This window comes from Plectropomus leopardus, chromosome 17, assembly GCF_026936395.1.
Source record: "Plectropomus leopardus strain MGB_pleo_1.0 chromosome 17, ASM2693639v1, whole genome shotgun sequence".
Lineage (NCBI taxonomy): Eukaryota > Metazoa > Chordata > Actinopteri > Perciformes > Serranidae > Plectropomus > Plectropomus leopardus.
The window spans coordinates 6,150,360-6,163,302 of NC_142192.1; the positions used below are offsets into that span (position 1 = coordinate 6,150,360).

Here is a 12,943-nt window from a genome sequence, read left to right on the forward strand (position 1 = left end):
GAAAATATTTGTTTCAAGTAAAGAATCAAACTGAAGGCCTGTGTATCTTAAATATTCAGGCTAGAACTTAACAGCTTTCAAGGTGCCTGCATGCCTGCAATAAACAACCAATTAAAGAGCCTAAAATTGTGGATGGAAGCTTAAGAGTTTGTTGTTGAAAAGATATATTTTGGGGCTGAACTCTGATTCTTTAGCAGTATCTCAGTTCTTATTCGCAGCTCTTCGCCCCCCTGAATGATTTTTTTTCCCTACACTTTACCATGTGCCTCCTTCCCCTAATCCTAACCATCCAAGCAAGCATGCGCGTTTGTTGATGTCCCGGTGTTGGCTGCAATGTCCTCTTGACACCTAAACATAACCATGTGCAGCATAATCCCACCATGTGCTTTTGTTGACATCACGGTAACTTAATCCTGTAATGTAAACGCAGACACAGAAGGAAACGTTTTATGTAGATGCTGAAGTCAACTTCAAAGCGGCAACATGTGACGACTTGGGATGAGAATGTGTTAAGTATTTAGAGTCCTCTGCCAAAACCAGAACCTTAGTCCCTCAACTGGCTAGCTGGCTTTTGGCCATTGGATTCTTATGTGTACTTACTTACTTTGGTACCCAACCACACAGATGTTGCACCAATCAAATAACCATCTTTTGTTTTGTTAATTAAAATCTCAGTCAAAACTAAAATGGCAGTACAAATGTGCACATAATCTAATTCCTTAGTGCAAATGAATTTAAATTAAAATGAATTAATCTTGACTTATATATTAGATAATATTTAACATGTTTTGTATCCCCTCCTCAGGTGCACCAGGCCCCCCTGGCATTGGCAAAGATGGCAAAGATGGAGCACGTGGTGACACAGGAAGTCCTGGTGTCCCGGGAGCGGCCGGTCCGAGGGGACCTTCTGGGCCTCCCGGACTCTGTGATCCATCAACCTGTACAGGCAGACTTCCACCTTTCTACATGGTCAGTGGAAAGAAGTCCGCCAGTTACAAAAACCCATGAGACATCACTGCTTATTGACACACTCCAGATCTCATCCTACGGTGACCACGTTTACGCATGGTGATCTTTGGGAGTCCTCAAATGTGTCCATGTGAGCCACGGATCTAAGAGACGCAAAGGGAAACAGAGACAAGGCACAATTGTAGAATACTGTATAGACATTTGAACTTGTATGTGATTTTAGCTTATCTGATGATCAAAGATTAGCTGCTACTGACGGCAAAGCAACTTCTTCCAGCTGACGACAGGCACGCATGCCCTTGAGCTGTCCCGTACAAATCTGTTACAACTGCACAACCCCTTATCTGCAGCAAAACAAACACAAGCAGGTTGCAAAATATTATAAAGGTACTGTTTCCTCTTCTGCATGTACTTTTTTTCATTTCTTGAATAAGCTCCCTGAAAACATTGATTCTACTGTTTTAGCTACATGTAAAGTCAACAGTCTACCAGGTGCCAATATGACCCACTTGATTCTCCACTGCAGTCATGAGCCAGCCAGAAACAACAATTTGATTAAAGTGGAACTATGTTTTGCCTCCAAAACAAAACTACAACAATGTGCTTTTTCATTTTGGATCATTTTCTTATTCCTGAATTTTGTCATATTAATGTTTCAAACAATGTAATAAAGTGATATGTTTTGGAAGCATTGCCCATTACTGTGATATGTTTCCAATTCCGAGGCAGTAATTATCTCCCCCATTATTCAAATATACTTAAAATGATAATACTGTTAAGAATGCTACAACAGGCAACCATGCACCACCGTCTCAATTAAACATTAGCAAATTTCATCATAATCATTGATAAACTTAACAAATTGTCATTATTAGTGTCACTACTGGTTTTAGTACTACTGCAGTTCTGTATTTGATCTGTCCAATTCGCACCCCAACCAAAGCCACTGGTCAACTGCAATGAGTCAATCAGTGTCAAACACTGTAGTGTCTCTCTAATTCATTACTTTAAATTTATTAAAAAATAGAAGACCCTTAACTCAAGAAAAGACAAACCAGGGACCCCTACAACCTAGGCTATATTGTATAAAATTGAATTGCACTTGAGGTAATTCTCTGAATACTTTCTTCTCTTGTTTGCGCTTGCCTGTAGTTGCTTAGTCAGCAGCAGTTGTAGCATGGTGAGCTGCATCAGCTTCCCTCTACATTTTTACCAGTGTTTTTTTTTTTTTGTTATTATTATTATGTCAGAGTTTGTTGCTAAAAAGGTTACTCATCCATACACTTTGAATAACAATGCAGCTTACTAATATGTTTCAGTAGTATGTAAATGTTAACTAAGTAGGTAACTTCACCATTTTGGATACTACTCAATGATTTAGCATGAGCTAGCTCGTGGGTAACAGTTGGCCTATGTGTACTATCAATTAAATATATTTTTTTAGGTTGCTTTATCTCATTGATTAAAAGTAATGTTTTTTAAAGGCATATTTTAATCTTTGAAAACCAAACAAAAAAACCCCACAACAATCATGAATTAAAACTCCTGCATTTAATCTGTGGACCCTTGCGATAATCCCCACAGACCCCTGTTGAAGAAGCAGGACGTGGTCTATATCACTGTCAGTTGTGATAGTTTTTGTCAAGTGTAGTGAAAATCCTAATTTTGTGAATGTTTAACATCTCCTAGTGTTATGCTAAATTCTTGTCAGAATATTGGCTAAGTTACATTCACACAGTTAGGACATTAAGAAATGGTAACGGCACTATCAATAAATCCTCCTCTAGATCCCCCAGCAGATTTGGTCCCCCCTATTTGACTCTGTGGCTTTGGCCTTGTCCCATTTAATGGAACATAAACTGTCTCAAAGCTGCTGCAGCTTTCAGTATTAAAATTCAAAATTATGCAAGTGGCAGTGAGTCACATTATTTTACAGCATAATAAAGAGAATTAAGTAGATTGGTATGCGCGCGGCAAGGTGGTAGATCAATGAGATTCCACAGCCCCTCTACAGTAAAATGGCTTTGTAATGAAAACGAGGTCCCTGGGTTGTTATGGATATAATCTGGATTCAGCAGGGCGTTTCACTGTTGCCTGGTTACAAAAAGACAGTCAACATCATCCCTACCTCTGTCTGCACAGCACAAATACATTCACAGATCAAATATGACCTTTACCGAGCTGCTGAAAAGAGTTAGCATAGCAGCCATCCCAAGGACGTCCCTTTGATTTAATAGATCTTATCATGGCTCGAAGCCAGTGGAAGTTGTGTGCATTAGTAAAAGGGGTGCACAAGGTTCAAAATATGTTTCAGCAAAAGACTGGTGATAGGTTTACATATTCATCATACAGATATTACACATGATGGATTTTAATGTATAGTGACAGAGCTAAGCAGATGTGAGACAAGCATTGAAAAAAAAAACAAAGCAAAGCGTGTATTACAAAATGAATCCTTTCCCGTCTTTATTATACAGTACAGTACATGTGTCTTTCCAATACTTACAATATGCTACTAATTTAAATATCTTAGCACCAATTCATCAGGGGAAAAATAAAACAAGGGAAATTAATTTTAGTTAATGCGTTAAAACAAAACGTAAATAATTTATCAGTATAACTTAAAAAAAGTTCAATTAGCACAAACAGCTAATTTGAAAATGAAAGATATTTGGCTTATATGTATTACAAAATTTAAAGCTGTGTGCAGCACCTTTACATCCCACCCTATAACACAGAGCCTATTGGTAACTGTACCAAGCATTTACAAAACCAAGAAAGGGCAATACTGATACGGTTTGACTGATCAATAATAAATCACTGACAAAAAGATTAGCTAACAGATACATTAAATGGTATTTATCATTGACAGAGCAGGTCTTTTATTCCAAGCACACATTTGGGACCAAATTAGCTTCTGAACCTACTGTAAATTTGAACATCATTGCACTTAAAGCTGCTGTCTACCACTTTGAAAAAAGGATGTAGCTCCAACATTTTCCGACATAGCTTTAGTTTGATATATGGATATTTCTCATGAACAGAGCTGCTCTGAAGGCAAAACAATCTCACTTGTTGAGTCAAATCGTAGAGGTTCTACATTTACAGTATGGGCTAAGTAATGTTAGCAACTAGTTTGCTGGTTAGCCATTTTTATTATTAATGCAAGCCAGTAGGTCTAGTCTGCTGAATGCCAAACCTTCAACCTTTACCAGTTAGCCAACTGTCTTTCAGAAAAATAACACCTTGATATGGTTGTTGAACTCCATGTAACCTGTAATATGTAATATGTACACATAAGGGGGAAAAAAACAAAATTATGGTAAAATAAATGTTTAATTAATAATAAAACGGTGCAGGAATGAGTCCTGAGAGTTAGCTTTTTAGCACTCCTGGTTCCCTCGACTTGAAAGTCAATGGGGTTTTTTGTTTTTTTTTAGTTATATGCCTGAAATAAGGTTTCTGAATAACACGAGCTTTGGTAAAATATGTCAGTAAATGTCTCACTCATGTATTTTGAAGCTTTTAAGTGTCTGAAAAAAAGCCAGTTGCTAGCAAATGACTAAACAAGAGCCTGCAAACAAGAGACTACAGAACATCATCACACCTAATGTGGCTTTATGTCGTTGTTTAGGGGACAAAATTGATGAACAGTTATGTGGCCGTAGTATAGTCTGTTTAGCCTAACGGTAGCATTTTACTTCTAGTGACTGAAAACACAGAAAACTTCTGTGTGCCACAGAGCTTTTTTTCTACAATTATCTAAAATCCAATAGAAACATTCTATTAGCTTTTTGACAAGGGAACCAAGACAACGCTAACTTTTGGGCTAGCCTACAAATAAATGTCACTCCTGCAACATTCTATATAAGCCACTATAAGCTACTGGTCAAATTGGAACAAGCAAGCCTATGCCAACACAACCGCTGAATGTACCAATTTACACAAGGTGTATTTTATTACTTTTGAATTCAACTTTTCATTTGAAGAATGAATTATTTCTTTTAACAAAACTCACTTAGCCTGGCTTTAACACAATGAAATGACTCCTGCTTCCAAAGAAGCTGAGAAATATTGGTCAAACTAAAAGCTTCTTTACTACCATCTACAAAACTAAGTTGTTTCACAGCCACAACTTCACATTCCTCATGAATGACTTTCTGTTAAGTAACCTGAGCAAAAGATGGTACGTATGACTGGCCCATATAGAGATAAAATGACCTGTGGGTCATATTGTATGTCTCAAACCCTCATTAGATTTTTTGAAAACTACTACTTCCTTTTTTCCCTGGTGTCTATTGATGCATTTCTTCATGTTTTTGAAAGGAAGACATACGCAATACTCTTTGTGAAGTCTATTTAAAAAGTTCTAGATGACCAGCAGCACGTCTGAGGTTGGGGAGAGGTGTAATTGGTCCATGAGGGACGTAAGGCGAAACATCTTTCAAACGGTTAACACAATGGAGTGGTCATCAAGATGCAGGGAAGCAACTCTCCAATTTTAGGTTCCAGGGGACAAATAAGAAAGGCAATGTCTTTTCAGAGCTGCCCGGGGCCCTGCCACAGCGTAGGCACTTAATAAGCCTCACCGAACTGAAAGGAAGTGACACATTTGGAGAGAGCGGTGCGAAACAAGAGGCTTTTCAAGACAGGTGAACAAAGGCTGCAATTATACCACCTCCTCAAAACTGTTTACTGCCCCAAGCATATGCACACCTCAAACAGAGAATGGCCACAGCCACTTCATTAAACATAAAAGTACAAATCTAACATTTCTTCCCATCTTGACTTCTGTCTTTGTGGGTTTAATGGGTATTCTGTGGGTGAGCATGGAACAAATCATTACATGGTATGTATGAATTATGCATGCATGTCATGTTCTTGGTGTTTTTGGACAGATTTTCAAGCAAATGCAAATGGCTTTCATTTTGAGATTAGATATCCACCTTTAATCCTTTGAAATCTGGAGCAACACAGCTTTCCTTGTGCTGCTTTCAGATGCCTTTCACAAGTATTTGAACCTTTGAACCCTAAACAAATTAGCCTTATTTTTTTAAGACATGGAAAAAAGGCAGTGGGCAACTTGGTAAATAGTGTTCCAAAATTTGCAAGGAATTTGTATATATAGAAAATTATTTTTAAAAAGCTGAGGGAAAATGCCTAAAGAAAAAAGAAAAAAGGGAGGAAGAAATGTCTCTGGACAAATGAAAAACTTAATAATTATCATAATTACAAATCTAGAATAAAGTTAAAAATTTTGTAACTACTATCTTTGGTCATTTCCATTGCATACTGTCTTCATACTACTCTTTTTTAAAAATAATTTTCTGTGAATTGTCTTGTACTTTTTTTATTTCTCCTTTATTTCTCTAATTTGTGTCATTTCTTTACTTATTGCTCATTGCCTTCTTCTCATGTTTTTGAAAGAAATCAAGCCAGTTTGCTTAGGTTTTAGGGTTAACTGAAACAAATTCAATCAAAATGATTGAAAGCGTGGGTTTCCATGTTAGGCAAATAGACTGAATTTTGGAATAAAAGTTTTAAAATCCGTCCAAAAGCTTGCAACAACATTGCCAAGACTCTAATTTAAGAGTTTTGACAGAGAGGTGATTTCTGCTGCCTCCAGTCTATTCCCAGGATAAAATCTCTTTAAATAAATCAGATGTGTTTGAGTAATTGTAAATTGAGTAAAATTTGTTGAAAGGGGATTGTTTTTTCTCCTAAAAGTTATTTCTCTTCCTGCTTTTGGGGTGCCAGTGCTCTCCGAAACAAGGCGACACAAGTACACCGCCACCAGCTCGGAGGCAAGCAGCGAACAAAAGTGGTCATTCATCACTCGCCACACTAACTCATTAACACTCCTACACAAAATCACTATTGGTATCTGAGACTGTTCCTCACACTGTCTGTCCTCCCCATTTCCCATCAATGACAATAAAACAGATAATTCCCCTGACTGAGTAATTACCAATAGACTCGCAGAGGATCTCTAGCAAGAGATCAATTTAGTGAGCGGTAACTGACAGGTATTGCTTGGTTGGACGGTGCGGGCTGCGAATAATTGATGCAAAATGGTGTGAGGCGAAAAGCCTGTGGTGGAGACATATTCCTGCGAGAAAACGCCTAGCCAAACTTTTGAGATAATTACTGATGACATGATACGATATCAGACTCCCAAATCTTCCCTCCCGACGGTGGGGGGGGGGGGGGTTGAGAGGAGGGAGTTGCATCATCCTTTGTTTTCTCCCTATATATTTTACAGGAAGCATGCGAGTGAGGAAAAAAAAAAACTCTTTAGCTGCCCACTTTACCCCATATTTAATCCAAAATAGTCCCTCGATGCTTCATTCCCATCCATCCCAAGCTTCTTACCAAAAAAAACAAACAAAACAAAGAATCTGACCGGCAGCACATATTGCTTCAGCCCTCCGTACTTGAGGTTAAAAGAAATGTTCTTGACTCAGACCAAGTTCATAAATACAGCTGGACTTCAAGCTCTTTGTGTCTCTTAAGTCCCCTTGACATTTTTGGTGTGGGGTCTCTGAGCCAGGCTGGCGTAGTAGGCACACTGGGTGGGGTCACATTGGCCAGGAGGACCTGGAGGTCCGGGCTGACCGTGGGGGCCAGGGTTTCCTGGCTCTCCCTGGGCTCCGGCTTGTCCCGGGCTTCCGTCTTTACCGTAACCAGGCAGACCAGCTGGACCTGTAGTAGTGAGAGGAATAATTAGAGACTCCAGATTGAGTGAAACCAACCTAATGATGATGGATGAAGGCAGTCAGTAATAGAATTGTTGTTACCTATCGGGCCAGCGGGTCCTTGCTCTCCTCTTTCGCCAATACCCGGTTCCCCCTTATCTCCTTTGGATCCTCTCTCACCTGGAAGAAAGGGGAAAATAATATATGATTACTGCATATATTCAGCCTTTATCATTATTATTCAACAACTCTGAACAACCATCGCTGTTTGTTGAAATGGATGACACATGAGCCGCATTTATACTGCTTGGTGTAAATGCGGCTATGTGTGGTTTACCATCTAAACCACTATTTTGATTTAAAGATAAATTTCAGTATAAAGAATCTTGATACAATGTTTTTATCTATTGATATTTTGTGCAAAGGACTTGATATCACTGTTTATCTTTCCTTGTGTACTTTTTCTATGTATTTTCTATATATTTATTCAATTGTTGATCATCAATTGTTTTATTGTCCTTAGTAATTCAGAGTGTTAACAACACCTGCCACCATAGAGATCATCAGCCTATTGTTGTGCATTACGTATAAATATACGTGTGGTTTCATCTTTTCGGCCTGACGAAGATCCAGGATCGAAACGTTGTCTTCATTAAACTTGTTTGGCATGGAGTAAGTTTTCAGGCGTTACCTTTTCCCCCTTTGAATTTATGTCAAACATCCCTCAGATGTATTTTTAAAGATGCAAGAGGTTACTTTCCAAGTTAAAATTTCCAATTTTGGCACAAAATTTTCTCTCTGGTCTCTAGTATTCGATGTGGAATGTTTGAAGTCAGCTTTAAATGCAATGAATGATTTTAGTCTCTGCCAATACAGAAAGTGGTTTCAGTGATAAAATACTTTTGGAGACGTCAAGTTGAACCGATTTGAGAACTGGGAAATGGTAAACACTGCAGAAATAGTGCAGGAATGAAAACCTCAAAAAGGACACACACACACACACAAACAACACTTCTATGAGGGTTTGTCCTACCTTTAGGGCCCATGGGTCCCCTGGGTCCTTCTCCTCCATTCTGTCCAGGCATACCAGGCTCTCCAGGGGGGCCAGGTCGTCCAGTACTGCCGTCCTTACCTGGAGGGCCCGGGGGTCCTGGACGGCCTGCTGTACTCTTCACATGAGCTGGCTGGAGCTGAGCCATGAGGTAAGCCATTTTGGCTGGAGACAAAATAAAAGATGTGGTTATTATTTCCCCTGAGGTCTACAGGCAAGACGAGAAACTAAATAAATGTCTTCTCACCATCTAATTGTTTTGCCAGCTCCTCCTGGATGAGCCGCCTCATCTGCTCCAGTGATACCGACTCTCCCTGAGACGTAAACAACGTTAATCAGTAATCATTCATTTAATATCATCTGTTCCTAATTTGAAATCTTTGAGGACCTCTTTTTGACTCACCCTTTGGCCTGGGACTCCGGGGTTTCCTGAAGGTCCTTGTGGCCCAGGAGGTCCCATTTCTCCTGGTGGTCCCGACATGCCCATCATCCCCGTGTGGCCCTTTCTGCCAGGGGGTCCAGGGTTTCCAGGCATACCTGGATCTCCTATTTGACCTTTATCTCCCTTTGTACCCGCGTCTCCCTGGATTAGAGGACAGCAGTTGTACAAGATCAAGCTTGAACGACCTTCAACATAACCAAATTAGTTTTGTAAATTGGTATAAATCGTCTAGATTGTTAGTTTCTGTATTAAATTCTTTTCCACTGCCATCTATAGTTCTCATATAGTTGTTTTTATCCAACAAAATATACAAAGAAATGTTTTTTTTTCCATATGCATAGATTAACCACATGACAATTGAATTTTAACCCAAGCAACAAAACATCAGTCCAAAGTGAGGATAAATTAAAACTATGTAACTGTTTCAAAGGATTTCAGCAGCAGCAAAATGCAAGTCAGAGTTGTATAAATTGTTAACTCAACGAAAGTAGAAAATGATATCAATGTGTCTGTGTGTGTCAACATTTTTTAAAGCTTGATTTTGAAAATTTGTGTGCAGAGGGATACGTGTGTGTGTAATATTAAAGCGGGCCCTAAGGGTAAAGCGGCTGTTTGCTGAGTCTAAATCTGATAATTATGAGCCAAAACAGGAAATTATGAGAAGCACATTTTTTAATATGTTTTCTGTTGAGGACATCTATGGACATCAGAGATTTGGAGTATGATGACTGTTTGCTGCCATTTGACTAAGTTTTGATACATTTGCATCTCTCAGTTGTATCAGTCAGTTGATCCGGTCTGATATTACCATAATATCTGTTTAAATAATGGATTTGTTTCCATTTCTTATACTCACCTTTTCTCCTTTGAGTCCACGATCACCGACTCTGCCTGGCATCCCCTACAAAACACCAAAACCACAGAATGTTAGCAAGAACTCTGTATATGTTGCATCATGTTAATTATTGTGGTCTCACCAAGTGTTTACCTGTTTTCCCTCGGGGCCGCTTGGACCAGGAGGCCCCTGAAAAAAAAATAAGATCAAAGTTACATTACACAGCTGGTCATATTTGTGAGCTAAAATTAATCTCGGAATCAAAGTGTGTCAAATCTCCCACTCACCGCTGGGCCTTTAGGCCCACTAAAGCCCGGTAATCCAGGGTTGCCCGGCTCTCCCTTGTCCCCTCTAAGACCCTGTGGGACAGCAGAGACAAGACCGCTCATCACATGGCACACATGTGGCATACTGTACTTGTATTCTAAAAGCCTCGCTCATTACTGAGGATTCAGATAGATTAACATTTAGCTGCAGTTCTTATCGACATGCAGCGGATGAAAATCTCATAAACCAATCTTGCAGCGGGACATGCCAGCTTGTAGAGATTAAAATTCATATTTACAGGGGGACGTGCGGGCCTGAAGACAAGCTGGCTGTGGCAACCACAGAGTCAAGAAATGTATTCATGTTTGCAGAACTGAGAGAATGGGCCTCAGGAAACAATATACAAACACATTTTCTCTTATTTTTGCTCATATCTAGGATTTGTTCTTATTTTGTTAGTACCCATTGATTTTTGGGATTCATCAATGTTTTCTTATTTTTGCTTTTCTCTTAGGTAAGAGAACATTTTACAAGTGGTCCAGAGTCCACAAATTGTTGTCCAACACAAGGACAAATAAGTTTTATATTTGACAAAAAATTTAAAAATGCATGAATATCATTTAATCAAATTTAGTTGAAGTATTAGGGGAATTATAATAACTGGATTATCACATTTCAGGGCTAAAGAAATACTGCTTTACTTGGTGCATTGATTCCAAATGACCAGTGGCGTAACTTAACTGAGTACATTTACTCAAGTACTGTATTTAACTATAAATCAGAGGATACTTTAATTTTTGTTGAGCATTTTATTCTCTTCTTCTGCTCCACTATAACTAATTTACAAATTAAGATTTTTGTGCACAAACCAAAAATATGAAGATATACAAGTGCAGTGGAAACAATGAGTCAGATCATTAGAAAATTAATTTGCAGCTATTTCTCAAATCTTGTAAGTCATTTTTCATGCAAAAGACTTTTTATTGTTTGTTTTTATTATTTTTTTAAATTATTTTAATCATTTTTGATTTATTACATTTATTTAAACCTTTTTGCATGTGTACTTTTACCTTTAATACTAATATTATATTTCCTTGTAATCATATTTACATGATTATGTTTAAGTTGATTTAACAGTAGGCCTACATTAACTCCACATGGCAAGTTCTTTTTTATAGACTTTTTTGGTGTCATATCTCTGGTCTTGGTCATGTGAGTCTTTGCACACAGCACTAAACCTGCCCTTATACTATAGTGTTCAGGCGGTATTACCAGTGCTAATAGGTGACTTATGGTGAAGTGGGATTCATCATTGCTGATTTGGGTGCTTAAGAGCAGTTGGTGCATCTGGATTTGACTTCTCTTATATTTTCTCTTACCAGAAAATTAAGAGAAAATATAAGAGACATTCAAGAGAATGTTGCTGCATGAGGCCCAGTATTTCACTTTCTCATTTTCACCTTTCTTTACATTCTTGAATAGCTCTCTGCTTCTTTACACTCGCTGCTCCCTCCTCTGTCTGTGTGGTAAATTTAGCCATCTGATAGCATTTTTAGAAATATCTGATTTTGCCTCTAAATACCTTCAAACACTCTCTCCTGTGACCTTTCTGCATCTGGCTCCTGCCCTCATCCCTCCTGCAGGCTATTTCTGCTGATCTGCTCCCTCTGCTGACTGATATCATCCACTCCTCTCTGATAGCTGGCTGCATAACGTCTGCCCTCCAGTTAGCAACAGTTATTCCTCCTCCCGAGAAACCATCCTCCAACCCACTGACTACTTTGCAGCTCCTTCTATTTCTGCCCACAACACGTTTGGTTGTGAATGATGGCAACATGTCAAATTAAAAATTCTCCTCACGCTCTTGCTATCTCTATCTACTGTATAGGGCGTATTATATCTGTCATGATGACCTCTGCCTGCTTCCCTCCTCTTCATCTCCGCTGTCAGCCTATAAACTCAGTAATCACTGGACCCTCGCTGGTTTTAATTAACCTCATCTGTGTGCTCAGCAAAATTGTCAGAGTACATAGAGTACAAGGGCCCCAAAAGCTTTTTTATTAGGGCTGTGACAGCTCTTTGAAATGACATGCTACCTGGCCAGTAAAGTGCAAGGCTCATATTTCAGAAGCTCCTTAAAGATGTTCTCTGTAACATTCAGAGTGTTAATATAGTATTATACTTTCCTTTGAAAAGATATAGTGGAGTAATGGCGTCCTGAGCAGAGAATAAAGTCACGCTACCTCTGTGTGAGTTGAGAGCTTTTTTCGTGGTAATCCAGTCTGGCCACACAATCAATATAGGGCATGTGTGTATCCCACTGGCTAGCCGTCGCTTTGCATTGCACTTGTACAGTGGTTATTATTAATATCGGGATGGTGTTCTCATAGCAACCCACCAGTTGATTCAACCCTGGTTAAGACATGTTAAAACATGTTTATTTCTGATGTATAATTGGGCATTTTAACATGGAGGTCTATGAGGATTGAGGCCTTTCTGGAGCCAGCCTCTTGTGGCCATTAGAGGAACTGCAGTTTTTGGCACAGGTTTAATATTTCAGCCTCAGAGGTTGCAGTTTGGTTACAAGTCATTTTTGATTTTTTCAAGTTAAGTCTAGAGTTGTTAAATTTGTGAAACAAGCCTTTCTGAAGTCCAAGTTATGATGTGACTCGAGTCCACACCAC

At 38.9% G+C, this 12,943-nt stretch overlaps 2 protein-coding genes across 3 annotated transcripts in view; one reads left to right on the plus strand and one right to left on the minus strand.

Moving 5' to 3' along the window:
• The window catches only part of col9a1c (collagen, type IX, alpha 1c), a 31,139-nt gene extending 29,223 nt beyond the window's left edge, over positions 1-1,916 (plus strand). Inside the window, exon 37 of the mRNA XM_088090209.1 lies at positions 806-1,916. Coding sequence (XP_087946335.1) covers positions 806-1,008 — 203 coding nt within the window. The 3' untranslated portion in view covers positions 1,009-1,916. The remainder of the gene's footprint in view (positions 1-805) is intronic.
• Positions 1,917-3,410: 1,494 nt separating this feature from the next.
• The window catches only part of col22a1 (collagen, type XXII, alpha 1), a 74,793-nt gene continuing 65,260 nt past the window's right edge, over positions 3,411-12,943 (minus strand). For both annotated transcript variants that reach the window (XM_088090000.1, XM_088089999.1), the window contains 8 exons: positions 10,280-10,351; positions 10,146-10,181; positions 10,014-10,058; positions 9,119-9,298; positions 8,963-9,029; positions 8,698-8,880; positions 7,767-7,844; positions 3,411-7,671 (listed from right to left, as the gene is read on the minus strand). In XM_088090000.1, the coding sequence (XP_087946126.1) occupies positions 7,478-7,671; positions 7,767-7,844; positions 8,698-8,880; positions 8,963-9,029; positions 9,119-9,298; positions 10,014-10,058; positions 10,146-10,181; positions 10,280-10,351 (855 nt within the window). In that variant the 3' untranslated portion in view covers positions 3,411-7,477. The remainder of the gene's footprint in view (positions 7,672-7,766; positions 7,845-8,697; positions 8,881-8,962; positions 9,030-9,118; positions 9,299-10,013; positions 10,059-10,145; positions 10,182-10,279; positions 10,352-12,943) is intronic.